Raw genomic sequence first — 27,959 nt, forward strand, 5'->3', positions numbered from 1 at the left:
GGGAATGAGCCGGGTCCAGGGTGGGCTGGGCCTAAGAACAGTCAGGTCCAGGAACAGTCGGATCCAGGATAAGCTGGATCCAAGACCAGCCTGGAACCAGGTTTATCCTGATCTAGGGCCAATTGGATTGAAGAACAACTGGAGTGAAGTCAGATGCAGGAACAGTCAGATCCGGGAACAGTCAGATGCAGGAACAGTCAGATGCAGGAACAGTCAGATCCAGGATAAGCTGGATCCAAGACCAGCCTGGAACCAGGTTTATCCTGATCTAGGGCCAATTGGATTGAAGAACAACTGGAGTGAAGTCAGATCCAGGAACAGTCAGATCCAGGAACAGTCAGATCCAGGAACAGTCAGATCCAGGATAAGCTGGATCTAAGACCAGCCTGGAACCAGGTTTATCCTGACCTAGGACCAATTGGATTGAAGAACAACTGGAGCAAAGTCAGATCCAGGAACAGTCAGATCCAGGCACAATCAGACCCAGGATAAGCCAGATCCAAGACCAGCCTGGAACCAGGTTTATAGCCTGATCTAGGACCAATTGGATCGAAGAACAACCGGAGCAAAGTTGGGTCCAGGAAGAGCAGAATGTAAGATCAGCTTAGACTGAGGATAAACTGGGCCTGGGACCAGCCTGATCCAGGCTTAGCCTGGACCAAGGAACAACCGGATTTAGGAGCAGTTGGACCAAAGAACAGCCAGACCCAGGAACAGTTAGACCCAGGATCAGCTGGATTGTTTCCTCCCTCCCCAAAGCTGAGCTCAACCCGTAGGACCGACTGTAGGCCCGGCCTACAGTTCTCTGGCTGGTTTAGGGCTGGGTGTTGTTCCCTTTGCACGGTGAAACCACCACAACAAACACGGTGACAAGGAGCAGAGTCCGGTTGTTCACTAAAGTGCAACTGTACATCTGAGAAACCAGACCCCCCAAGACAACAGTCTAAAGCCCGGCCTAACGCTGAGCTCGACCTTCCAGACGCCGCCTGTTACAGGCGGCCGATACGGCACCGAAAACCGGCGGCGGTTGCGGCGGCGACCGATCCCGAACCGGCCGTCACAGTCGCCGATCCCGTTGTGCGATTGTCCGTCCGAGCTGGGCGCTCCGGCCTGGCTTAACTGGACTCGGGTTTTACGCTACAGCCTGACGTTAAAACTACAGGAATCACGATGCGACCACCGGCACCCCCAGGTGGGTGTTGGGGACACCCGGAGGGGACGACCCGAGGGAGTTGGGTTGACTCAAAGGGACACGGGAGGGTTGTGGGGGACGTGGGACGACTGTAGGGGACGTGGACGGTTGTAGGGGACCCAGGTTGACTGGAGCAGGGATGAGACGACTGTAGGGAAGCTGGGGCTGTAGGGGCAGCTGTGGGGCTGCAGGATGACTGTAGGGGACCCGAGACAATTGTAGGGGATACAGGTTGACCATAGGGGACGTGGAACAATTGCAGGGGACCCAGAACGATTGTAGGTGGCACAGGACGGTTGTAGGAGTCATGGGATGGTTGGTGGGGATATGGGACGGCTGTAGGTGCAGTGGGACGGTTGTAGGGGACCCAGGATCGATTGTAGGGGACACCAGGGGGTTCTCCATGCTGTTTGCCCCACCCCCCTTTCCCCCTTCCCAACAACACCCAGTGAGCGGGTGACAAGAACACAACCCCCCAACCCCACATTGGGGAGCTTAAAACCCAACAAAACACCTTAAAAACACCCAATAAGGTACCAGAGAGGCTCCACCCCACAGGGTGACCCCACCCTGTTTAGCCCCACCCCCCGCTCGGCTCCGCCCCCCCGGCGTCACTTGTAGAGCAGGTGGACGCGGCTGCCGTCACAGTTGCCGCGGCCCAGCTTGTCCGCCTGTTCGGACACGAGGCAGCGCACCAGGGGTAGGTTGGGGGGGTAGAACGGACCCGGGGGGGCCGCGGGGGGCGGGGGGGACCCCAAGGAGGGGGGCAGGTGGTTGTTGTCACCGTCCCGCGCGGGGTTGGACGAGCGGCGCCGCGACCGGAGCTGTTGGCGGTCGTGGAGCTGTTGGCGGAGCTCGGAGACGCGTTCTTCCTTCTGCGGCGAGAAACGCACGTTGGGGGGGCCCGACCCCCAGAAACGACATTTCGGGGGGGTCTGACCCCCAAAAAGACCAATTTGGAGGTTTCTACACCCTGAAAAATGGGGTCCCCGCCTCCCACATTGTCCTCGTTGAGGTGTTGGTGTCTTGGAGATGATCGACCCCTTGAAGCTCCAGCCTCCATGGGGCTGCCAAACCCACATTTTGGGGTGTCTAGGCCTCGAAAGGAAATTTGGGGGGTCTGTCCCCCCCACCCTAAAGATTTGGGGGTCTCTACCCCCTCAAAACCAGGGTTGTCCCCCCACATCATCCTCGTCGAGCTGTTGGTGACAATGAACCCATTGAAGCTCCAACCCACCTACACCAGGTGGCCAAACCCACATTTTGGGGTCTAGGCCTCGAAAGGAAATTTGGGGGGTCTGTCCCCCCCACCCTAAAGATTTGGGGGTCTCTACCCCCTCAAAACCAGGGTTGTCCCCCCACATCATCCTCGTCGAGCTGTTGGTGACAACGAACCCATTGAAGCTCCAACCCACCTACACCAGGTGGCCAAACCCCCATTTTGGGGTGTCCGCCACCCAGAAATACGGATTTTTGGGGTGTCTGCCCCCCCAAAAAAGCCCCATTGGTGGGGCCCCCCCACCTCGGCGATGATTTTCTCCAGCTCGCGGTTCTCCTTCTCCAAGAGCCGCGATTTCTCCTCCTCGTTGTTGTTGGTGGACGAGCCGGTTTTCATGGTGTCCTGCTGCTCCGACTGCCACTCGCCCCGCGTGATGAGCCGGCGCATCTGGAACAACCCCCGCTGTCACCGACACCCCCACCCGCTTGTCCCGTGTCCCCAGATGTCGTTGTCACCTCCACAACCCAACTGGAGAAGAAACAACCTTGAGGCAACACCTTGACCCTACAAGGACTTTGGACGATTGTTCCTCCCCACCCCAGAAGAAACACCTGGGCTCTGAAACACCTGGACTCTGAAACACTTGGACCCCAAAAGACCCCAACCATGATACACCCGGTTGTCCCATGTCCCCAGATGTCATTGTCACCTCCACAACCCAACTGAAGAAGAAACAACCTTGAGGCAACACCTTGACCCAATAAGGACTTTGGACGATTGTTCCTCTCCATCCCAGAAGAAACACCTGGACCCCAAACCACCCGGCCCTCAAAACACCCCAACCATGATACACCCGGTTGTCCCATGTCCCCAGATGTCACCTCCACAAACCCAACTGGAGAAGAAACAACCTTGAGGCAACACCTTGATCCAACAAGGACTTTGGATGATTGTTCCTCCCCACCCCAGAAGAAACAGCCGGACCCCAGAACACCTGGACGCCAAAACACCCCAACCATGATAGACCCGGTTGTCCCATGTCCCCAAAAGTCACCTCCACGACCCAACTGGAGAGGAAACAACCTTGAGGCAACACCTTGACCCAACAAGGACGTTGGACGATTGTTCCTCCCCACCCCAGAAGAAACACCTGGACCCCAAACACCCTCCACCACCCCCGTCCCCATTGTCACCTTGGGGACAAACAGCACGACCAGGGTGATGTAGGAGGAGAAGACGACGGCCAAGGACGCGAAGGCGAAGGCCGCGTCCTGTTGGCTGTTGAGGATCATGGTGACGGGCGCCGTGATGAGGCAAAGGACCTGGGGGGGGGGGACACACGGACGTCCGTGGGGGTCCCGGGTGACGTGGGGTGACAACGCGGAGGGGACACAACCCCCGGGGTCTCACCGCCACGTTGTAAATGGCCATTCCCACCGCGCGGTGGTCGTTGATCTTCTCGGTGGACACGCTCTTGGTCTCGTAGGCCAAGAAGATGCCCAAGAGCAGCAACAGCCCCTTGAAACCGTAAAATATCCCTATGGGGGGGACAAACGGTCAATTGGGGACCCCCTGAAGTGCACCCCGTGTCCCCCCCCAACCCACCGAGCCAGGTGTTCATCTTGGTGGAGCTACAATGTTCCAGCTGGGGCAGGATGGAGACGTCGGTGTCCGTCTTGGGCTCCTCTTTGGTGAACTCCTGGGGGTCCGGGGGGGACACGGGGGTGATGTGGGGGGTCCCCACCCCCCAAGTGTCTCGGTGATATGAGGGTCCCCCCAAAACCAGGAGCAACCCCCCCCAGGGGGCCCCCAACATCTTGAACATCACCCCAACATCTTGAGCATCGCCCCAATGCCTCAATCACCCATTGAAGTAGCCCCCCAAGACCATGGGCGTCCCCCCCATGTTAGGAGTGTCCCCCCAACAACTTGAGCAGCCCCCCAATGTCAAGAGCACCCCCCAAAACCATGGGCGTCCTGCAGCTGCCCCCCAACACCCCGAGGGTTCCCCCAAAGTCAAGAGCATCAACTTGAGTGTCCCCCCAACATCTTGAGTGTCCCCCCAAGACCTTGAGCACCCCCCAACATCTTGAGTGTCCCCCCAAGACCTTGAGCACCCCCAACATCTCGTGTACCCCCAAGACCTTGAGCACCCCCCAACATCTTGAGTGTCCCCCAACGTCTTGAGTGTCCCCCCCAACACCTTGAGCACCCCCCAACATTGAGTGTCCCCCAACATCCTGAGTGTCCGTGCAAGACCTTGAGCACCCCCCAACATCTTGAGTGTCCCCCCAAGACCTTGAGCACCCCCCAACCTCCCCACCACCCCCCAACACCCCAAGGGTCCCCCCGTTTTCCCCACCTCGATGGTTCGGTGCAGCGGGTCCACGATTTGCCAAACCACCAGGGTCACCACGTCCAGCCCCACCAACAGCCCCACGGTGGCGTAGAGTTTCCAGGGCTCCAGCGTCTGGTGGTGGGGGGGACGGCGGCGTCACCGTCACCGCGTTGTCACCCCCCGCACCGCCCCCTGGGTGCAACACCCCTCACCTTCCTCTTCTCCTTCTTCTCCTCCTTCTTGGTGAAGACCGTGTGGACCCACCAGATCTTGGTGAACATGCTGCCATAGGCCAGGCTGAAACCCAAGCCCAGCAGCCACAACCGCGCCTGGGGAGTTGGGGAGAGCCGGTTGTGCCTCCCCTGTTCGGTTGTGCCTCCCCTGTTTGGTTGTACCTCCCGTTTGGTTGTAGCTGCTTCTGCTGCACCCCCCACCCATGGACCTCCCTTGGCCAATGACTTTGGAGGTCTAGAGCTCCTGCCTGTTCTCCTCCGGCTGTCCCCATCCTCCGCCTGTAGCTCCGACTGTTCCTCCCCGGTTGTCCCCATCCCCTGGATTGATCTCTGGCTGTTCCCCCTCTGCTTGTCCCCATCACTTGGCGACAGCTCCAACTGTTCTTCCTCCAGTTGTCCCCATCCTCCGCCTGTAGCTCCGACTGTTCCTCCCCGGTTGTCCCCATCCCCTGGATTTATCTCCGGCTGTTCCCCCCCTGCTTGTCCCCATCACTTGGGTACAGCTCCAACTGTTCTTCCTCCAGTTGTCCCCATCCTCCGCCTGTATCTCTGACTGTTCTTCCTCTGGTTGTCCCCATCCTCCGCCTGTAGCTCCGACTGTTCCTCCCCAGTTGTCCCCATCCCCTGGATTGATCTCCGACTGTTCCCCCTCCACTTGTCCCCATCACTTGGCTACAGCTCCAACTGTTCTTCCTCCAGTTGTCCCCATCCTCCGCCTGTACCTCCGCCTGTCCCCAACCCCCGTACCTGACAGACGAAGGGGAACAACCCCGGCCCGATGTGGTACCCGTCGAGCCCCAATGGAAATACAGCCGCCAGCGCCAGCGTGCAGCCGACGGCCGTCATGTTGTTCAGGTACGGCTGTGAGTTCTGGATGTACCTGGCGGGACAAGGCGTCACCATCGGTGACGTCCAGCGGGACACGAGAAAGGGGGCGAAAACCACAGCCGGCCGAGCCGTAGTTTTGCTGAAAAAGGTCCCATTTTGCCCCAAAAGCCGAGGGAACGGGGCGGGGGCGCCGCTCACCGGACGTGGCCGTTGTAGATGTTGAAGGCCAAGCAGATGATGGCCAAGAGGATGCCCAAGGAGGCCAAGACCGAGACGGAGATGAAGAGCTTCTGGGACAGGAAGCGGAAGGTGGTGATGACCTTGGTGTAGTCGGCCGGGGGGGCTCCTCCTGTTGTGACACCGTTGGGGACGTGGGGCGGGGTCTTCTCGACCCCTCCCCCACGCGTGACGTCACTCACCGATCCACTTGTCGTTGTTGTACCAGGACAGGTTGTCCTTGGTGCTGTCGTAGTAGCCGATCTTCTTGTAGACGCCCCCTGGAGGAGCAGGAGTGGGTCGGTTCGGACCACTTGGGAGCCCTATAGGTCCCTTTAGGTCACTGTAGAACTTACAGACCAGTACAGACCAGCTGGGACCCCTATAGATCAGTACAGGACGTACAGACCAGTTCGGACCACTTGGGAGCCCTATAGGTCCCTTTAGGTCACTGTAGAACTTACAGACCAGCTGGGAGCCCTATAGGTCAGTACAGGACTTACAGACCAGTACAGACCAGTTCGGACCAGCTGAGAGCCCTATAGGTCCCTTTAGGTCACTGTAGAACTTACAGACCAGTACAGACCAGTTGGGAGCCCTATAGATCAGTACAGGACTTACAGACCAGTACAGACCAGTTCGGACCAGCTGGGAGCCCTATAGGTCCCTTTAGGTCACTGTAGAACTTACAGACCAGCTGGGAGCCCTATAGGTCAGTACAGGACTTACAGACCAGTTCGGACCAGTTCGGACCAGCTGGGAGCCCTATAGGTCTCTTTAGGTCAGTACAGAACGTATAGACCAGTTCAGACCAGTACAGACCAGTAGGGAGCTCTACTGATCCATTGAGTTCAGTAGAGCCCTACAGACCATCTGGGAGCCCTATAGATCCGTTTAGATCAGTACAGAACTTACAGACCAGTACGGACCAGTATGGACCAGTAGGGAGCTCTACAGGCCCATGGACTTCCTCTTGCCCCACTGTGGCCACCACTGGCCCCCACTCACCCTGGAGCTGCTCGATGAGCGTCCAGGCCATGCGGGAGCCGCTGGCGTCGAAGACAACGTGACCCTGTGGGGAGGAACGGAGACGGGTGACGGGGACACCACGGGTGACAAGGGCACGGTGGGTGACGGGGACACCGCGGGTGATGGGGACACCGCGGGTGACGAGGGCACGGTGGGTGACGGGGACAACCGCGTGTGACGGGGACACCGTGGGTGACAAGGGCACGGTGGGTGACGGGGACACCGCGGGTGACGGGGACACCGCGGGTGACGAGGGCACGGTGGGTGACGGGGACACCGCGGGTGACAAGGGCACGGTGGGTGACGGGGACACCGCGGGTGACGAGGGCACGGTGGGTGACAGGGACACCGCGGGTGACGAGGGTACGGTGGGTGACGGGGACACCGCGGGTGACGAGGGCACGGTGGGTGACGGGGACACCGCGGGTGACGAGGGCACGGTGGGTGACGGGGACACCGCGGGTGACGAGGGCAGGTGACGGGGACACCGCGGGTGACGAGGGCACGGTGGGTGACGGGGACACCGCGGGTGACGAGGGCACGGTGGGTGATGGGGACACCGCGGGTGACGAGGGCACGGTGGGTGACGGGGACACCGCGGGTGACGAGGGCACGGTGGGTGACGGGGACACCGCGGGTGACGGGGACAACCGCGGGTGACGGGGACACCGCGGGTGACAAGGGCACGGTGGGTGACGGGGACACCGCAGGTGACAAGGGCACGGTGGGTGACGGGGACACCGCGGGTGACGAGGGCACGGTGGGTGACGGGGACACCGCGGGTGACGAGGACCACGCTCCCCAGAGAGGTGTTCAGAGAACGTTGGCCCATGAGGGAACCCCTGGTAGATGCCTTCACGGTCCCACCACCTTGACGGTGGAGGAGTTGGGAACACGGGAGACCTTGGGGACACGGGAGACCTCACGGAGGAGAAGGGGACACATGGGGACAGCTGGGTCCCCAATGGCGCCCGACCCACCGAGACGCCCTCGAAGGCGGAGGAGTTGAGGGCCCGGTAGATCTCGTCGGTGATGTTCTTGTTGTTGTAGTTGAAGTCCTCCAAGCGCAACCCCTTCTTGACCAGCTCCGCCGAGGTCTTGTTGAGCGCCAAGGCCAAGGCCCAGATGGCGTCGTAGGCCAACGGCGCCTCCTGGAAGCCTCCGGTCTCCTCGGGGTTCTTGCCCAAGCGCTTCTGGAGCTTCTCGATGAACTCCTGGGAGGTCTGGGGCGGAGGGGCCGGCGGTGACGCGGGGGCAGGGCGGACGGGAGCCGCCGGAGGCCCCGCGCGCCCCCTACCATGTTGGAGATGCTGCGGGTGTTCTCGGGGTTGAGCATGACGATCTCGGTGGTGACGTGGCCCTCCACGGCCTCCGCCATCTCGGCCTCGGTGCAGTTGATGGCCGGGTCCTTGATGCGGAACCAGTTGTCGGCGTACCAGCCGATGAGGAACCAGACGTACTTCTTGCCGTAGAGCTTCTCCTTGTAGACCTGGGTGGGGCAAGCAGGTCTTCATCCATCCATCATCTTCTCCATCCATCCATCATCTTCTCCATCCATCCATCATCTTCTCCATCCATCCATCATCTTCTCCATCCATCCATCTTCTTCTCCATCCACCCATGTTCTCCATCCATCCATTCCTGTTCTTCTCCATCCATCATGTTCTCCACCCATCATGTTCTTCTGCATCCATCCATGTTCTTCTCCATCCATCCATCATCTTCTCCATCCATCCATTCCTGTTCTTCTCCATCCATCCATCCATCCATCCATCCATCCATGTTCTTCTCCATTCATCCATCTTGTTCTCCATCCATCCATCATGTTCTTCTGCATCCACCCATGTTCTTCTCCATCCATTGTGTTCTCCATCCATCCATTCCTGTTCTTCTCCATCCATCCATCCATCCATCCATCCATCCATGTTCTTCTCCATTCATCCATCTTGTTCTCCATCCATCCATCATGTTCTTCTCCATCCACCCATGTTCTTCTCCATCCATCATGTTCTCCATCCATCCATTCCTGTTCTTCTCCATCCATCATGTTCTCCATCTATCCGTGTTCTTCTCCATCCATCATGTTCTCCACCCATCATGTTCTTCTGCATCCATCCATGTTCTTCTCCATCCATCCATCTTGTTCTCCATCCATCCATTCCTGTTCTTCTCCATCCATCCATCCATCCATCTATCCATCCATGTTCTTCTCCATCCATCCATCATGTTCTCCATCCATCCATTCCTGTTCTTCTCCATCCATCCATCATGTTCTCCATCCATCATGTTCTCCATCCACCCATGGTCTTCTCCATCCACCCATCGTGTTCTCCATCCATCCGTTCCTGTTCTTCTCCATCCATCGTGTTCTCCATCCATCATGTTCTCCATCCACCCATGTTCTTCTCCATCCACCCACCCATGTTCTTCTCCATCCATCCATCATGTTCTCCATCCATCATGTTCTCCATCCATCATGTTCTCCATCCATCCATGTTCTTCTCCACCCACCCATCCATCCATCCATCCATCTATCCATCCATGTTCTTCTCCATCCATCCATATTCTTCTCCATCCATCGTGTTCTCCATCCACCCATGTTCTTCTCCATCCACCCATCGTGTTCTCCATCCATCCGTTCCTGTTCTTCTCCATCCATCATGTTCTCCATCCATCATGTTCTCCATCCACCATGTTCTTCTCCACCCACCCATCCATCCATCCACCCACCCACTCACTCATCATGTTCTCCATCCCTCCATCCATCATGTTCTCCATCCATCCATGTTCTCCATCCACCCATGTTCTTCTGCATCCACCCATGTTCTTCTCCATCCATCACGTTCTCCATCCACCCACGTTCTTCCCCACCCATCTGCCCCACCACATCTCCCCCCACTTCCCCCCTCCTCACATCTTTCCAACTCCACCCATCCCACCCCACTTGGCTCCATCCCACCGTCCCCAAACTGCCCCACGGCCACCCCACGGCCACCCAGCAGCCGCCACCCGCCGTCCCACGGTCCCGCGCCCCGTCCCCGTCACCCAATCACCTCGCAGAAGACCTTCCGCGCCTCCGTCTCGTAGAAGAGCCCCACGATGATCCGGGCGTCCTGGCGCTGTGGGGAGACAAAGCACCTCGGGGGTGGCTCCCAGAAGGGTCCACCTCGAGGTTCCATGGTGGGGGGGACACGGACGAGGTGGCCTCACCTTGAGGTTCCTGACGGGCGCGGCGGGGTCGGAGAAGAAGCTCTGGCGGAAGGTGATCTCCAACCCGGCCTCCTTCACCCGTTGGTCCAGGTCGTCGAGAGTCTGGTGGGGCCGTGGGGAATGGAGCCACGGGGTGGTGAGAGGGTCCATGGTGAGTTGGGGATGAGGAGAATGGAGCCATGGGGTGGTGAGAGGGTCCATGGTGAGTTGGGGATGGAGCCACGGGGTGGTGAGAGGGTCCATGGTGAGTTGGGGATGGAGCCATGGGGTGGTGAGAGGGTCCATGGTGAGTTGGGGATGGAGCCGTGGGGTGGTGAGAGGGTCCATGGTGAGTTGGGGATGGAGCCATGGGGTGGTGAGAGGGTCCATGGTGAGTTGGGGATGGAGCCATGGGGTGGTGAGAGGGTCCATGGTGGGTTGGGGATGGAGCCACGGGGTGGTGAGAGGGTCCATGGTGAGTTGGGGATGGAGCCGTGGGGTGGTGAGAGGGTCCATGGTGGGTTGGGGATGGAGCCGTGGGGTGGTGAGAGGGTCCATGGTGAGTTGGGGATGGAGCCACGGGGTGGTGAGAGGGTCCATGGTGGGTTGGGGATGGAGCCATGGGGTGGTGAGAGGGTCCATGGTGAGTTGGGGATGGAGCCGTGGGGTGGTGAGAGGGTCCATGGTGAGTTGGGGATGGAGCCGTGGGGTGGTGAGAGGGTCCATGGTGAGTTGGGGATGGAGCCGTGGGGTGGTGAGAGGGTCCATGGTGAGTTGGGGATGGAGCCACGGGGTGGTGAGAGGGTCCATGGTGACTTGGAGATGGAGCCGTGGGGTGGTGAGAGGGTCCATGGTGAGTTGGGGATGGAGCCGTGGGGTGGTGAGAGGGTCCATGGTGGGTTGGGGATGGAGCCGTGGGGTGGTGAGAGGGTCCATGGTAGAGTTGGGGATGGAGCCACGGGGTGGTGAGAGGGTCCATGGTGAGTTGGGGATGGAGCCACGGGGTGGTGAGAGGGTCCATGGTGAGTTGGGGATGGAGCCACGGGGTGGTGAGAGGGTCCATGGTGAGTTGGGGATGGAGCCGTGGGGTGGTGAGAGGGTCCATGGTGGGTTGGGGATGGAGCCACGGGGTGGTGAGAGGGTCCATGGTGAGTTGGGGATGGAGCCGTGGGGTGGTGAGAGGGTCCATGGTGAGTTGGGGATGGAGCCGTGGGGTGGTGAGAGGGTCCATGGTGAGTTGGGGATGGAGCCGTGGGGTGGTGAGAGGGTCCATGGTGAGTTGGGGATGGAGCCATGGGGTGGTGAGAGGGTCCATGGTGGGTTGGGGATGGAGCCACGGGGTGGTGAGAGGGTCCATGGTGGGTTGGGGATGGAGCCGTGGGGTGGTGAGAGGGTCCATGGTGAGTTGGGGATGAGGAGAATGGAGCCATGGGGTGGTGAGAGGGTCCATGGTGAGTTGGGGATGAGGAGAATGGAGCCATGGGGTGGTGAGAGGGTCCATGGTGAGTTGGGGATGGAGCCATGGGGTGGTGAGAGAGCCCGTGGTGAATCGGTGGCCACCAACCACACGCGTGGGGGTGACGGATCCCTCGCCGGCGGTGGCGCCGCGGGAGTGGGTGGAGCGTGTTGGGGGCGGGGTTTGGGGCCGGGGGGGAGGGGAGGGGAGGGGCATCCGTACCGAGGTGAAGACCTCCGTGGTCTGCTGGATGGTGGCGATCTTGGTCCAGCCCCACTTCTTGAAGAGCTGGACGCGCGTGGGGTTGTGCAGCGTGGCCGAGGGGTGCGTGCGGAAGAAGGTGGGGAAGCGCTGGCGGTTGGACAGCGCGGGGGAGCTGGAGCCGTACGAGAGCTGGGGGGCGAACGGGTTGGGGGTGTGGGTGCCCAACACACAGACACCCCCACGGCCGCCTGTAGGCGCTGGGGGGGCCGCCACGGGGCTGGGGACGCGCGGTGACACCCGGACGCTCAACAACAGCCGGGCTGGGGTCAATGGGTGCGGCGTCTGGGTGCAGCTGAAGGTGGAGCAACAACCCGAGAGCGACAACCGCAAGCGCGGTGGCAGCCACACGAGGAGCAACAGTCGCACGTGGAGCAACAGTCGCACACGGAGCCGCAACCATGGGGGTAACAACCGCACAAGCAGAACCGACCGCATATGGAGCTACAGCCGCACAAGTCACAACCACGCGAAAGCAACAGCCGCACAATGAGGTACAACCGCACGCACGGAGCAACAGCCCGAGAGCAATGACCACACGTGGAGAAGCGACCACAAGCGCAGTGACGACCACACAAGGAGCAACAGCCTAAGAGAAACAGTCGCGCATGGAGCAACAACCGCACATGGAAGTAACAACCGCACAGGTGAAGCAACCGCACGTGGAGCTACAGCCGCACAAGTCACAACCACCTGAAAGCAACAGCTGCACAATGAGCTACAACCGCACGCATGGAGCAACAACCACACACAGAGAAGCGACCACAAGCGCAGTGACAACCACACAAGGAGCAACAGCCTAAGAGAAACAGTCGCGCGTGGAGCAACAACCACACACGGAGCCACAACCGCAGAAGTAACAACCACACAAGCAGAACCGACCGCACATGGAGCTACAGCCGCACAAGTCACAACCACCCGAAAGCAACAGCCGCGCAAGGAGCTACAACCGCACGCACGGAGCAACACCCGCAAACGCAGCGACAACCGCGCGCGGAGCAACAGCCTGAAAGCAACAACCAGGCCTGGAGCAACAGCCGGACCTGGAGCAACAGCCGGACCTGGAGCAACAACCGCCCTGCACCCCCAGCAACAACCGCAGGTACAGCCGCGCGTTCACCCAAACGCACCATTTCACCCCCACAACCACCACCCCACAACCACCCTGTGGCCAAGGAGACACCACCCGACCCCAACACCCCATCCCGGTACAACCCACGCGGCAACAGTCGCGCCGCATCCGGCCCAACCCAACCGTGGGGATGAACGGGGGGGTTCCCAACCACCTCTCCCCCCCCCAGGACCCCTGGGGACACCCCCGGGGCCGTTGCGGGGACACTTTGGGGCCAGCCGGGTGTTTCCTCACCACGATGAGGTTCCACATCCGAGCGGCCTCGGCCACCAAGGTGGAGACGCTGCTACAACCGGGCATGAGGATGATCTTGATGGGGTCGTTGTAGAGGAGCTCATAGAGATACTTGGTGGCCTGGCCGGGGTCACACTGGGGAAGGGGGGGGGGACACACGGGGGTGGCTGCTGGGACCCCCCCTCCAAACCACTACAACCCAGTTACCCCCCAATTCCATCCCAAAGTCCGTTTAGGGGACCCAGGCGTTCGGGCATCCATCAGAGGGACCCAGGCGTCCGGGTTACGGGAGGGGCGAGGCGGCGGGGGGGGAGGGGATCACTGCCCCTCCCCCCCCCCGTCTTCCCCCCCCCCCCCCCCCAGTCTTTTTTTGGGGCGTTTTCTGAATAATTCAGGGCACGGAAGGGTCCGGAAGCCGTTGCCGTGGAAACGCAGCGGGCGGCCCCGGCTGCATCCGTTGCCATGGCGACGGGGGCGGGGGGAGGAACCAATCAGAGCGGGGGGATTAAAATGGGGGGGAGGGGATGGGAGAGATGGGGGGGGGGGATGGGACAGATCGGGGCGGGGGGACAGACGGACGGCGATGGAGACGGATGGGGGTGCTGGGGGTGGGTGTTGGGGGTTCCCGGACGCCTGGGTCCCCATCCTCACCCCCCCTTCGTGTCCCCAACGCCTTCCCCATCGCCTCCCAGTGTCCCCAGCCCCATCTCCACCCCCAATCCCCGTGACCCCTTGGTGTCCCCAACCCCACATCTGCCACCCCTTGGTGTCCCCAACCCCACATCTGCCACCCCTTGGTGTCCCCAACGCCATCCCCGCCATCTCCTGGTGTCCCCAGCCCCACATCTTGGTGCCACAACCCCACATCTGCCACCCCTTGGTGTCCCCAACCCCACATCTGCCACCCCTTGGTGTCCCCAACCCCACATCTTGGTGCCACAACCCCACGTCGGTCACCCCTTGGTGTCCCCAACCCCATCCGTGTCACCATCTCCTTGTCCCACGACCTTGGTGTCCCCAACCACACATCCACCACCCCTTGGTGTCCCCAACCCCACGTCTACCACTTGTTGGTGTCCCCATCCCCATCCCCACCATCTCCTGGTGCCCCCAACCCCACGTCCATCACTTCTTGGTGTCCCCAGGCCCATTTCCATCCCCATGACCCCTTGGTGTCCCCAACCCCATCTCCACCATCTCCTGGTGCCCCCAACCCCACGTCCATCACTTCTTGGTGTCCCCAACCCCATGTCCATCACTCCTTGGTGTCCCCAACCCCACATCTCCCACCCCTTGGTGTCCCCATCCCCATCCCCACCATCTCTTGGTGCCCCCAACCCCATGTCCATCACTTCTTGGTGCCCCCAACCCCACATCCACCACCCCTTGGTGCCCCCAACCCCACGTCCATCACTTCTTGGTGCCCCCAACCCCACATCTCCCACCCCTTGGTGTCCCCATCCCCACCATCTCCTGGTGCCCCCAACCCCTTCCCCATGACCTCTTGGTGTCCCCAACTCCATCCCCACCATCTCCTGGTGCCCCCAACCCCACATCCATCACTTCTTGGTGCCCCCAACCCCACATCCATCACTTCTTGGTGCCCCCAACCCCACGTCAACCACCCCTTGGTGTCCCCATCCCCATCCCCACCATCTCCTGGTGTCCCCAACCCCTTCCCCATGACCTCTTGGTGTCCCCAACTCCATCCCCACCATCTCTTGGTGTCCCCAACCCCACGTCCATCACTTCTTGGTGTCCCCAACCCCACGTCAACCACCCCTTGGTGCCCCCAACCCCACATCTCCCACCCCTTGGTGTCCCCATCCCCATCCCCACCATCTCCTGGTGTCCCCATCCCCATCCCCACCATCTCCTGGTGTCCCCAACCCCTTCCCCATGACCTCTTGGTGTCCCCAACTCCATCCCCACCATCTCCTGGTGTCCCCAACCCCATGTCCATCACTTCTTGGTGTCCCCAACCCCACATCTCCCACCCCTTGATGTCCCCAACCCCATCCCCACCATCTCCTGGTGTCCCCAACCCCTTCCCCATGACCTCTTGGTGTCCCCAACTCCATCCCCACCATCTCCTGGTGTCCCCAACCCCACGTCCATCACTTCTTGGTGCCCCCAACCCCACGTCAACCACCCCTTGGTGTCCCCATCCCCATCCCCACCATCTCCTGGTGTCCCCAACCCCATGTCCATCACTTCTTGGTGCCCCCAACCCCATCCCCACCATCTCCTGGTGTCCCCAACCCCTTCCCCATGACCTCTTGGTGCCCCCAACCCCACGTCCATCACTTCTTGGTGCCCCCAGCCCCACGTCCATCACTTCTTGGTGTCCCCAACCCCATGTCCATCACTTCTTGGTGCCCCCAGCCCCACGTCCATCACTCCTTGGAGCCCCCAGCCCCCCATCGCCATAGCCCCCCGTTGTTGTCCCCACCTTGCTGTCGTGGTGGATGAGGCGCAGCTCGTAGTCGGGCAGGATGTCCCTGCGGCTGTTGACGTCCTCGAGCGCCATGCGCACGGCGGGCAGGCAGGCCTGGCCCCCCGGCCACCCCCCGCTCATGGGGAACAGCGCCCCCACGTGCACCGCCTTCTTCCCTGCCCCCACGGCCGCGGGTGACGCCGGCGCCCACAGCGCCCACAGCACCCACGGCGCCCACGGCGCCCACGGCGCCCGCCGGACGCCCCCCATCCCCCAGGGGGCGGCGGGGACCCCGCGCCGGGGTCAGGAGGGGAGGGGGGAGGGGGGCGCGCTGGGGGACATGGCGGGGGGGGGGGGGGAATGGGGGTGGGGAATTGGGGGGTGAGAGGGGAGGGTGGGGGGAAATGAGGGGGAATTAGAGGGGAAAGAAGGGGGAAGGAAGGGGGAAAGGAAGGGGGAAATAAGGGGGAATTGGAGGGGAAATAAGGGGGAAATTAGAGGGAAAATAAGGGGGAATTAGAGGGAAAATAAGGGGGAAATAAGGGGGAAAAGAAGGGGGAATTAGAGGGAAAATAAGGGGGAAATAAGGGGGAAAAGAAGGGGGAAATAAGGGGGAAAATAAGGGGGGAATTAGAGGGAAAATAAGGGGGAAAATAAGGGGGAAATAAGGGGGAAAATAAGGGGGGAATTAGAGGGAAAATAAGGGGGAAATAAGAGGGAAATTAGAGGGAAAATAAGGGGGAATTAGAGGGAAAATAAGGGGGAAATAGAGGGAAAATAAGGGGGAATTGGAGGGGAAATAAGGGGGAAAATAAGGGGGAAATAAGGGCGAAAATAAGGGGAAATTAGAGGGAAAAGAAGGGGGAATTAGAGGGAAAATAAGAGGGAAAATAAGAGGGAAATTAGAGGGAAAATAAGGGGGAATAAGGGGGAAGATAAGGGGGAAATAGAGGGAAAATAAGGGGGAAATAAGGGGGAAAATAAGGGGGAATTAGAGGGAAAATAACAGGGGAATTAGAGGGAAAACAAGAGGAAAAGGACAAGGAAAATAAGGGGGAAAATCAGGGGGAAATAAGGGGAAAATAGAGGGAAAATAAGGGGGAAATTAGAGGGAAATTAAGTGGAAAACGACAAGGAAAATAAAGGGGGAATTACAAGGAAAATAAGGGGGAAATAGAGGGAGAATAAGGGGGAGATTAGGGGGGAAATAAGGGGGAAATTAGGGGGAAAATAAGAGGGAAAATAGGAAGAGGATAAGAGGAAAATTACAGGCAAAGAAGAGGGAAAATAAACGGGAAATAACGGGGATGGGAGGGAGAATAAGGGGGAAATGAGAGGGGAAAATAAGAGGGGAAGTAAGGGGGGAATTAGAGGGGAAATAAGGGGGGAAATGAGAGGGATGGGGATGGAAAATAACGGGATGGGAACCGGAAAATGAGAGCGGCAGGGGATGGGAAATAACGGGATGGAAAAGGACGGGATGGGGGAGGAAAAGGACGGGATGGGGGAGGAAAAGGACGGGATGGGGAGGAAAAGGACGGGATGGGGGGCGGGAAGGGACGGGATGGGGGAGGAAAAGGACGGGATGGGGAGGAAAAGGACGGGATGGGGAGGAAAAGGACGGGATGGGGAGGAAAAGGACGGGATGGGGGAGGAAAAGGACGGGATGGGGGGCGGAAAGGACGGGATGGGGAGGAAAAGGACGGGATGGGGGAGGAAAAGGACGGGATGGGGGGCGGGAAGGGACGGGATGGGGGGCGGAAAAGGCCGGGAAGATGGAGAGCGGAGGGGATTCGGGGCGGAGGATCCGGAGCTGGAGCCGGAAAACCCGGAGGGATTTGGGGCAGCAAATGCGGGGAATGGGGGTGGGGGAGGGGGGGGGGAGGGGTGGGAAGAGCGGGGTGGGGGGCGGGAGAGCCGGGGTGGGGGGCGGAAGGTGCAGGGAGGATGGGGCCGGAGCCGGAGCGCAGAGCTGGGGAGGAGGAGGAGGGGGAGGGGAGGGAGGGAGGGGAGGGTGGAGCGAGGGGGGGAGGGGAGGGGGAGGGATCGGGGATGGGGGAGGGGAGGAGGAGGAGGGGGGAGGAGGAGGAGGAGGGAAGATGGAGGGAGGAAGAGGAGGGAACGGGGATGGAGGAAGAGGAGGAGGAGGGAGGAAGAGTGGGGGAGGAAGAGGAGGAGAAGCAGGGAGGAAGGATGGAGGGAGGAAGAGGAGGGAATGGGGATGGATAGAGGGTGGAGGAAGAGGAGGAGGAGGAGCAGGGAGGGAGGAAGAGGAAGGATGGAGAGAGGAAGGCTGGGAGGAGTGAGGGAGGAGGAGGAGGAGGAGGAAGGATGGGGGGAGGAAGAGGAGGAATAGGGCAGGGGGATGGAGGGAGGAAGAGGAGGGAATGGGGTTGGATGGAGGGTGGAGGAAGAGGAGAAGGAGGAGGAGGAGGGAGGAAGAGGAGGAGGGAAGGAGGAGGGAGGAAGAGGAGGAGGGAAGATGGAGGGAGGAAGAGGAGGGAACGGGGATGGAGGGAGGGTGGAGGAAGAGGAGATGGAGGGAGGAAGAGGAGGAATAGGGCAGGGGGATGGAGGGAGGAAGGCTGGGGGGAGGAAGAGGAGGAGGAAGGATGGAGGGAGGAAGAAGAGGAGGGAATGGGGTTGGATAGAGGGTGGAGGAAGAGCAGGAGGAGGAAGGATGGAGGGAGGAAGAGGAAGAATAGGGCGGAGGGGATGGAGGGAGGAAGAGGAGGAGGAGGGAATGGGGATGGAGGGAGGAAGAGGAGGAATAGGGCAGGGGGATGGAGGGAGGAAGGCTGGGGGGAGGAAGAGGAGGAGGAGGAGGGAATGGGGATGGATAGAGGGTGGAGGAAGAGGAGGAGGAGGAGCAGGGAGGGAGGAAGAGGAAGGATGGAGAGAGGAAGGCTGGGAGGAGTGAGGGAGGAGGAAGAGGAGGAGGAGGAAGGATGGGGGAGGAAGAGGAGGAATAGGGCAGGGGGATGGAGGGAGGAAGAGGAGGGAATGGGGTTGGATGGAGGGTGGAGGAAGAGGAGGAGGAGGGGGAGGGAGGAAGAGGAGGATGGAGGGAGGACAGAGGGGGATGGAGGGAGGAAGGCTGGGAGAAGGAGGAGGAGGAAGGATGGAGGGAGGAAGAAGAGGGAAAGGGGTTGGATAGAGAGTGGAGGAAGAGGAGGAGGAGGAGGGAATGGGGATGGAGGGAGGAAGAGGAGGAATAGGGCAGGGGGATGGAGGGAGGAAGGCTGGGAGAAGGAGTGAGGAAGAGGAGGAGGGAGGAAGGATGGAGGGAGGAAGAGGAGGAGGAAATGGGGATGGATAGAGAGTGGAGGAAGAGGAGGAGGAGGGAGGAAGAGGAAGGATGGAGAGAGGAAGGCTGGGAGGAGTGAGGGGGGAGGAAGAGGAGGAGGAGGAAGGATGGGGGAGGAAGAGGAGGGAATGGGGATGGAGGAAGAGGAGGAGGAGGAGGAGGGCACGGGGGTGGCCGCCACAGCACCCAACGCCAAGTGGGGCTGAATGGGGGGTCAGGGGGGTCCCGGGGGTGACAAATGTTGGGGGACAGGGGGACACGGGGACACACACGGGGACATGGGGACACACGGGGACACACACAGGGACACACATGGGGACACACACGGGGACACACACGGGGACACACGGACATGGGGACACACGGACATGGGGACACGGGGACATGGGGACACACGGACATGGGGACATGGGGACACACGGACATGGGGACACATGGACATAGGGACACACACGGGGACACACGGACACGGGGACACACGGACATGGGGACACGGGGACACACAGACATGGGGACACGGGGACACACGGACATGGGGACACACACGGGGACACACGGACATGGGGACACACGGACATGGGGACACGGGGACACACGGACATGGGGACACGGGGACACACGGACACGGGGACACACGGACACGGGGACACGGGGACACACGGACATGGGGACACATATGGGGACACACGGACACGGGGACACACGGACATGGGGACACACACGGGGACACACGGACATGGGGACACACAGACATGGGGACACACGGACATGGGGACACATATGGGGACACACGGACATGGGGACACACGGACACGGGGACACACAGACATGGGGACACACGGACATGGCGACACCCGGACATGGGGACACACGGACATGGGGACATGGGGACACACGGACATGGGGACACGGGGACACACGGACATGGGGACACACGGACACGGGGACACACATGGGGACACACGGACACGGGGACACACGGACACGGGGACACACGGACACACGGACACGGGGACACACGGACATGGGGACACACACGGGGACACACGGACACGGGGACACACGGACATGGGGACACACACGGGGACACACGGACACGGGGACACACGGACATGGGGACACACACGGGGACACACGGACATGGGGACACACGGACACGGGGACACACGGACATGGGGACACACACAGGGACACACGGACACGGGGACACACGGACATGGGGACACACGGACACGGGGACACACGGACACGGGGACACACGGACATGGGGACACACGGACACGGGGACACACGGACATGGGGACACACGGACACGGGGACACACGGACACGGGGACACACGGACATGGGGACACACGGACACGGGGACACACGGACATGGGGACACACGGACATGGGGACACACATGGGGACACACACGGGGACACACGGACACGGGGACACACGGACACGGGGACACACACGGGGACACACACAGGGACACACGGACATGGGGACACACGGACATGGGGACACACACGGGGACACACGGACATGGGGACACACGGACACGGGGACACACGGACACGGGGACACGGGGACACACGGACACGGGGACACGGGGACACACATGGGGACACACGGACACGGGGACACACGGACATGGGGACACACACGGGGACACACGGACACGGGGACATGGGGACACACGGACACGGGGACACACGGACATGGGGACACGGGGACACACGGACACGGGGACACACGGACATGGGGACACACACGGGGACACACACGGGGACACACGGACACGGGGACACACGGACATGGGGACACACGGACACGGGGCCGGGCTCACCTGAGAACGGGCGGCGCACTGCGGGGGAAGCGGAGTCACACACAGCGCCCCAAAGTGGGGGCTCAGGGGGACCCCACCCGGGGACCCCCACCCAGGGACCCCCACCCAGGGAACCCCACCCGGGGACCCCCACACAGGGACCCCCACCCAGGGACCCCCACCCAGGGACCCCCACCCGGGGACCCCCACCCAGGGACCCCCACCCGGGGAACCCCACCCGGGGACCCCCACCCGGGGACCCCCACTCAGGGACCCCCACCCAGAGACCCCCACCCGGGGAACCCCACCCGGGGACCCCCACCCGGGGACCCCCACTCAGGGACCCCCACCCAGGGACCCCCACCCAGGGAACCCCACCCAGGGAACCCCACCCGGGGACCCCCACACAGGGACCCCCACCCAGGGACCCCCACCCGGGGACCCCCACCCAGGGACCCCCACCCAGGGACCCCCACCCAGGGAACCCCACCAGGGGACCCCCACACAGGGACCCCCACCCGGGGACCCCCACACAGGGACCCCTACCCGGGGACCCCAAGTTCAGGGACCACGCAGGGACCCCAAGTCCAGGGACCCCCCCCACCCGGAGACCCCAAATCCGGGGACACCCAAGTCCAGGGACCCCCATGGGGGCCTCAACACCCCCCAGGGACCCTCAAATACAGGGACCCCCCCCCCCATAGAGACCCGAACCCCCAACCCAGTGACCCCCAACCCCAGGGACCCCATGGACACCCAAACCCCCAAATCCAGGCACCCCATGGACACCCAAACCCCCAAACTCAATGACCCCCAACCCCAGGGACCCCATGGACACCCAAACCCCAAATCCAGGCACCCCATGGAGACCGAACCCCCAACCCCAGGGACCCCGAAACTCAGGGACCCCCCCATACAGCCCCAAACCCCCACCCCCAGGTCCCCCCACTCACGCTCGCAGACGGGTTTTGGGGTGCTCCAGCGCCCCGTTTTGGTGCAGTTGCTGCGGGGGCTCCCCAGCAGGCGGAAGCCGGGGTTGCAGGAGAACTCGGCCCAGGTCCCCTCCACCGGCACCCGCTCCATCGCCCGCGCCACCGCCACCCCGTTCTCCAGGCTCAGCTGCAGCCGCGGGCACGTGCGCACTGCGGGGGGCGGGGGTCAGGGGGGGCGGGGGGGGTCGGGGGGGTCGGGGGTTGGGGTGGGGGTGTTGGAGGTGGTGGTGACAATGGGGGTGGTGGTGGTGGTGATGGAGGTGGTGGTGATAATGGGGATGGGGATGGTGGGGACAATGGGGGTGGTGGTGATAATGGGGATGGGGATGGGGATGGAGATGGTGACAGTGATGGTGATGGGGATGGTGATGGTGACAGTGATGGTGATGGTGACAGTGATGGGGATGGGGATGGAGATGGAGATGGGGATGGAGATGGTGACAGTGATGGAGATGGGGATGGTGATGGTGACAGTGATGGTGGAGATGGGGATGGGGATGGAGATGGTGACAGTGATGGTGATGGAGATGGTGATGGGGATGGGGATGGAGATGGAGATGGGGATGGAGATGGTGACAGTGATGGTGATGGGGATGGTGATGGGGATGGGGATGGAGATGGAGATGGGGATGGAGATGGTGACAGTGATGGTGACAGTGATGGTGGAGATGGGGATGGGGATGGAGATGGGGATGGGGATGGTGACAGTGATGGTGATGGTGACAGTGATGGTGACAGTGGTGGAGATGGGGATGGGGATGGAGATGGTGACAGTGATGGGGATGGGGTTGGTGGTGATGAGTGATGGATGGGGGTGATGACAGGGATGGGGGTGGTGGTGACGAGTCATGGTGATGGTGACAGTGATGGTGACAGTGATGGTGATGGTGACAGTGATGGTGGTGGGGATGGAGATGGGGATGGGGATGGTGACAGTGATGGTGACAGTGATGGTGATGGTGACAGTGATGGTGGTGGGGATGGAGATGGGGATGGTGATGGTGACAGTGATGGGGATGGGGATGAAGATGGGGATGGTGACAGTGATGGTGACAGTGATGGTGACGGTGACAATGCCAGCGCTGGCGGCACTCACGGCAGCGGCTGGGCTGCGCCATGTTGGTCCAGGGGGTGACAGTGATGGGGATGGGGATGGTGATGGTGACAGTGATGGTGACAGTGATGGTGACAATGGTGGCGGCACTCACGGCAGCGGCTGGGCTGCGCCATGTTGGTCCAGGGGGTGACAGTGATGGGGATGGGGATGGTGACAGTGATGGTGACAGCGATGGTGACAATGGTGGCGGCACTCACGGCAGCGGCTGGGCTGCGCCATGTTGGTCCAGGGGGTGACAGTGATGGGGATGGTGATGGTGACAGTGATGGTGACAGTGATGGTGACAATGCCAGCGCTGGCGGCACTCACGGCAGCGGCTGGGCTGCGCCATGTTGGTCCAGGAGCCGTCGCGCTGGCACTTGCGCACCTTGGGGCCCAGGATCTCGCGCTCGGGCCGGCACACGTACTCGATCTCGTAGTCGAAGGGCAGCAGCCGCACGCCCCGCACCTCCTCGGGGGTCAGGCCCCGGTACCGGATGCCCCCGTCCCGCGGGGGGTGGATGATGCGGCACCCTGCGCACCCACGGCGTCAGCGCCATGTTGGGGTCACCCCCGGGTTGGGGTCACCCCGGGTTGGGGTCACCCCCCGGGTTGGGGTCACACAGGGTTGGGAAGACATAGGGTTGGGGTCAGACTGGGTTGGGATCACCCTGGGTTGGGGTCACCCCAGTTTGGGAAGACAAAGGGTTGGGGTCACCCCCCGGGTTGGGGTCACATTGGGTTGGGGTCACCCCCATGTTGGGGTCACCCCCATGTTGGGGTCACCCCCCCATGTTGGGGTCACCCCCTGGGGTGGGGTCCCCCCCATGTTGGGGTTACCCCCCGGGTTGGGGTCACATTGGGTTGTGGTCACCCCCATGTTGGGGTCACCCCCATGTTGGGGTCACCCCCCCATGTTGGGGTCACCCCCTGGGGTGGGGTCCCCCTGGGTTGGGGTCACCCCCCATGTTGGGGTCACCCCCTGGGGTGGGGTCACCCCCATGTTGGGGTCACCCCCCAGGGTGGGGTCACCTTGGGTTGGGAAGACATAGAGTTGGGGTCACCCCCCGGGTTGGGGGTCACCCCCCATGTTGGGGTCACCCCCCAGGGTGGGGTCACCCCCCGAGTTGGGGTCTCACTGGGTTGGGGTCACCCCAGGTTGGGAAGACATAGGGTTGGGGTCACCCCCTCAGGTTGGGGTCACCCCCTGGGTTGGGGTCACCCTGTTATGGGGTCACCCCAGTTTGGGAAGACATAGGGTTGGGGTCACCCCATTATGGGGTCACCCCGGGTTGGGGTCACCCCCCAGGTTGGGGTCACCCCCCAGGTTGGGGTCCCCCCAGTTTGGGAAGACATAGGGTTGGGGTCACACTGGATTGGGGTCACCTCGTTATGGGGTCACCCCAGCTTGGGGTCACCCCCCGGTTTGGGGTCCCCCCCCCATTTTAGGGTCCCCCCCATTTTAGGGTCCCCCCCGTTTTGGGGTCCCCCCGTTTCGGGGTCCCCCCCCCGTTTTGGGGTCACCCCCCCCATTTTGGGGTCCCCCCCCCGTTTCGGGGTCCCCCCCCCGTTTTGGGGTCCCCCCGTTTGGGGGTCACCCACCCTCGGTGAGGTTGGCGTGCACGGCCGCCCCGCTGGGCTCCGGCAGCAGCAGCAGCAGCAGCAGCGGCAGCATCTGTGGGGACACGGGGGGACACTGGGGACACGGGGGGGACACCTTGGGGACATCTGTGGGGACACGGGGGGACACCTTGGGGACATCTGTGGGGACACGGGGGGGACACCTTGGGGACATCTGTGGGGACACGGGGGGACACCTTGGGGACATCTGTGGGGACACGGGGGGGACACCTTGGGGACATCTGTGGGGACACGGGGGGACACTGGGGACACGGGGGGACACCTATGGGGACATCTGTGGGGACACGGGGGGACACTGGGGACACGGGGGGGACACCTTGGGGACATCTGTGGGGACACGGGGGGACACCTTGGGGACATCTGTGGGGACACGGGGGGGACACCTTGGGGACATCTGTGGGGACACGGGGGGACACTGGGGACACGGGGGGACACCTATGGGGACATCTGTGGGGACACTGGGGACACCTATGGGGACATCTGTGGGGACACGGGGGGACACTGGGGACACGGGGGGGACACCTTGGGGACATCTGTGGGGACACGGGGGGACACCTTGGGGACATCTGTGGGGACACGGGGGGGACACCTTGGGGACATCTGTGGGGACACGGGGGGACACTGGGGACACGGGGGGACACCTATGGGGACATCTGTGGGGACACTGGGGACACCTATGGGGACATCTGTGGGGACACGGGGGGACACTGGGGACACCTATGGGGACACCTGTGGGGACATCTGTGGGGACACGGGGGGACACAGGGGGACATCTGTGGGGACACTGGGGACACGGGGGGACACTGGGGACACCTATGGGGACATCTGTGGGGACACGGGGGAACACCTTGGGGACACCTATGGGGACACCTATGGGGACATCTGTGGGGACACGGGGGGACACAGGGGGACATCTGTGGGGACACTGGGGACACGGGGGGGACACTGGGGACACCTATGGGGACACCTATGGGGACACCTGTGGGGACACGGGGGGACACTGGGGGACACCTATGGGGACACCTGGGGACACGGGGGGACACCTGTGGGGACACCTGGGGACACCTGTGGGACACCTATGGGGACACTGGGGGACACTGGGGGACACTGGGGGACACCTATGGGGACACCTATGGGGACACCTGTGGGGACACCTGTGGGGACACCTGTGGGGACACCTGTGGGGACATGGACACTGTGGGGACACCCGAGGACACCTATGGGGACACCTGTGGGGACATGGACACCGTGGGGACACCTATGGGGACACCTATGGGGACATGGACACCGTGGGGACACCTATGGGGACACCTATGGGGACACCTATGGGGACATGGACACTGTGGGGACACCTGGGGACACCTATGGGGACACCTATGGGGACATGGACACCGTGGGGACACCTATGGGGACACCTATGGGGACACCTGTGGGGACACGGACACTGTGGGGACACTTGTGGGGATGTGGACATCCATGGGGACACCTATGGGGATGGGGACACCTATAGGGATGGGGACACCTATAGGGACACCTATGGGGACACCTATGGGGATGGGGACACCTATAGGGACACCTATGGGGACACCTATGGGGACACCTATGGGGACACCTATGGGGATGGGGACACCTATGGGGTCACCCCCCCAACCGCAGCCAGGCCGGGGTTAATGAATGGGCCACTAATGAGGGTTAATGAGCAGTCACCCCCGCCCCCCAGACAGGACGGGGGGGCCCAGAATTTGGGGGGGGGGGGTCCAGGATAAGGGGGAGGGGCCCAGGATGAGGGCGGGGCCCGAATTGGGGGGGTGGGGGGGCCAAAATTTGAGGGGGGGTCCAAGGATGGGGGGGGATAAAGGGCCCATATGGGGGGGATAAAGGGCCCATATGGGGGGGATAAAGGGCCCATATGGGGCGGATTTTGGGGTCCCAGGGGTGGTCCGGGGGGGGGGGGAGGGGTAATGGGGGGGGCCCAAAAAGGGGCGATCGGCGCCTCTCCCTCCCCCCCCCCCAATTCCCACCCCCCCCCCATTATCGCCCCTCCCCCCAGACCCAGGCCCCCATTAATTGGGGGTGGGGGAGGGGTGGTTTTTCTTACCTTGTCGCCGGGGGGGTCACGGCGATGGGGGGAGGGGGCGAGAAAGGGGGGGCGGCGGTTGGGGGGGGTCAGGAGGGGGGGGGAGGGGTCAGGAGGGTGGGGGGGTCCCGGATTTGGGGGGGGCCCGGCGGGGGGGGAGGGGGCGGTGGAGCGCGAGGAGCGGCGGAAAATCCCGGGGCGTGGGAAAAAGCGGCGGGGGGAGGGGAGGGGAGGGGAGGGGGGAGGGGCGGCCGTGGGGGGGGGGGCAGGGGGACACGCGGACGGGCCCAAAATGATTTTGGGGGGGGGGATGCGGCACCACGGGGATGGGAGCGGGTGATGGGAGCGGGGGAGGGGCGGATCCGCCTGGAGGGGGAGGGGAGGGAGGGGGCGGGGCCACGGGGGGAGGGGGAGGGGAGCGCGGTGGGGGGGGAGGTTGGGGGCTCAGGGGGTGGGGCTGGGGGGGAGGGGAAATCGGGGGCGATATGGGGGGGTCGGGGGGGGGGGATGGGTGCTGAGGATATGGGGGGGGGGGGATGGGGGGGTCGGGCCACACCCCGTGTCCCCCCCTCCCCCCCAAGCTCTTCGTTCCCCCCCCCGCCCCCGCCCCCCGCCCCTCCCCCCCTTTCCCCGCAGGGATTATCCCCGGTAATCCCCTCCCCCACCCCCTGCGCTGCCTGCGGGGGCGGCGGGGGGGCTGGGCTGCGGGGGGGGGGGGGCAGGGGTGGGGGTGCAGGGGGTGCAGGTACGGGGGGTGCGGGGGGGTTCAGGTGCAGGGGCTGGGGGTGCAGGGGGTGGGGGTGCAGGGGGGGTTCAGGGTGCACACAGGGGGTGCAGGGGGTGGGGGTGCAGGGGGTGGGGGTGCAGGGGGTGCGGGGGGGTTCAGGTGCAGGGGGTGGGGGTGCAGGGGGTGCGGGGGGGTTCAGGTGCAGGGGTGGGGGTGCAGGGGGGGTTCAGGGTGCACACAGGGGGTGCAGGGATGGGGGTGCAGGGGGGGTCAGGTGCACACAGGGGGTGCAGGGGTTGGGGTGCAGGGGGTGCGGGGGGATTCAGGTGCAGGGGGTGGGGGTGCAGGGGGGGTCAGGGTGCACACAGGGGGTGCTCAGGTCCTGGGGGGTCAGGGTGCACATGGGGGGTGCAGGGGGTGCAGGGGGTGCAGGGGGTGGGGGTGCAGGGGGGGTCAGGTGCACATGGGGGGTGCTCAGGTCCTGGGGGTGCTCAGGGTCCTGGGGGGTTCAGGGTGCACACAGGGGGTGCAGGGGGTGGG

The 27,959-nt window shown here is 62.6% G+C and overlaps 1 protein-coding gene across 1 annotated transcript; it reads right to left on the reverse strand.

The window, feature by feature from the left end:
* Nucleotides 1–867: 867 nt before the first annotated feature.
* Nucleotides 868–26,781, reverse strand: GABBR1 (gamma-aminobutyric acid type B receptor subunit 1). The gene is made up of 23 exons (XM_071800949.1): nt 26,714–26,781; nt 24,577–24,649; nt 23,305–23,508; nt 21,840–22,028; nt 20,908–20,925; nt 15,780–15,940; nt 13,328–13,462; nt 11,923–12,093; nt 10,266–10,367; nt 10,109–10,174; nt 8,353–8,544; nt 8,036–8,278; nt 7,035–7,098; nt 6,230–6,307; nt 6,009–6,159; nt 5,730–5,862; nt 4,962–5,078; nt 4,774–4,881; nt 4,017–4,110; nt 3,822–3,949; nt 3,605–3,733; nt 2,715–2,858; nt 868–2,067 (listed from the first exon to the last, which is right to left on the reverse strand). The coding sequence occupies exons 2-23, from the start codon at nt 24,647–24,649 to the stop codon at nt 1,804–1,806; spliced, it is 2,964 nt and encodes a 987-aa protein (XP_071657050.1). The 5' UTR covers nt 26,714–26,781; the 3' UTR covers nt 868–1,803.
* Between the last annotated feature and the right edge of the window lie 1,178 nt (nt 26,782–27,959).

This window comes from Patagioenas fasciata, chromosome 34 (genome assembly GCF_037038585.1).
Source record: "Patagioenas fasciata isolate bPatFas1 chromosome 34, bPatFas1.hap1, whole genome shotgun sequence".
Classification (NCBI taxonomy): domain Eukaryota; kingdom Metazoa; phylum Chordata; class Aves; order Columbiformes; family Columbidae; genus Patagioenas; species Patagioenas fasciata.

Coding starts and splice junctions, on each gene's coding strand:
- GABBR1 (XM_071800949.1), bottom strand. CDS start 24,649: ATGCTGCCGCTGCTGCTGCTGCTGCTGCTGCCGGAGCCCAGCGGGGCG. Junction 5,079..5,729: donor TGTTCCCCTTCGTCTGTCAG/GTACGGGGGTTG, acceptor CCAACTCCCCAG/GCGCGGTTGTGGCTGCTGGG. Junction 4,882..4,961: donor AGAAGAAGGAGAAGAGGAAG/GTGAGGGGTGTT, acceptor CCCCACCACCAG/ACGCTGGAGCCCTGGAAACT.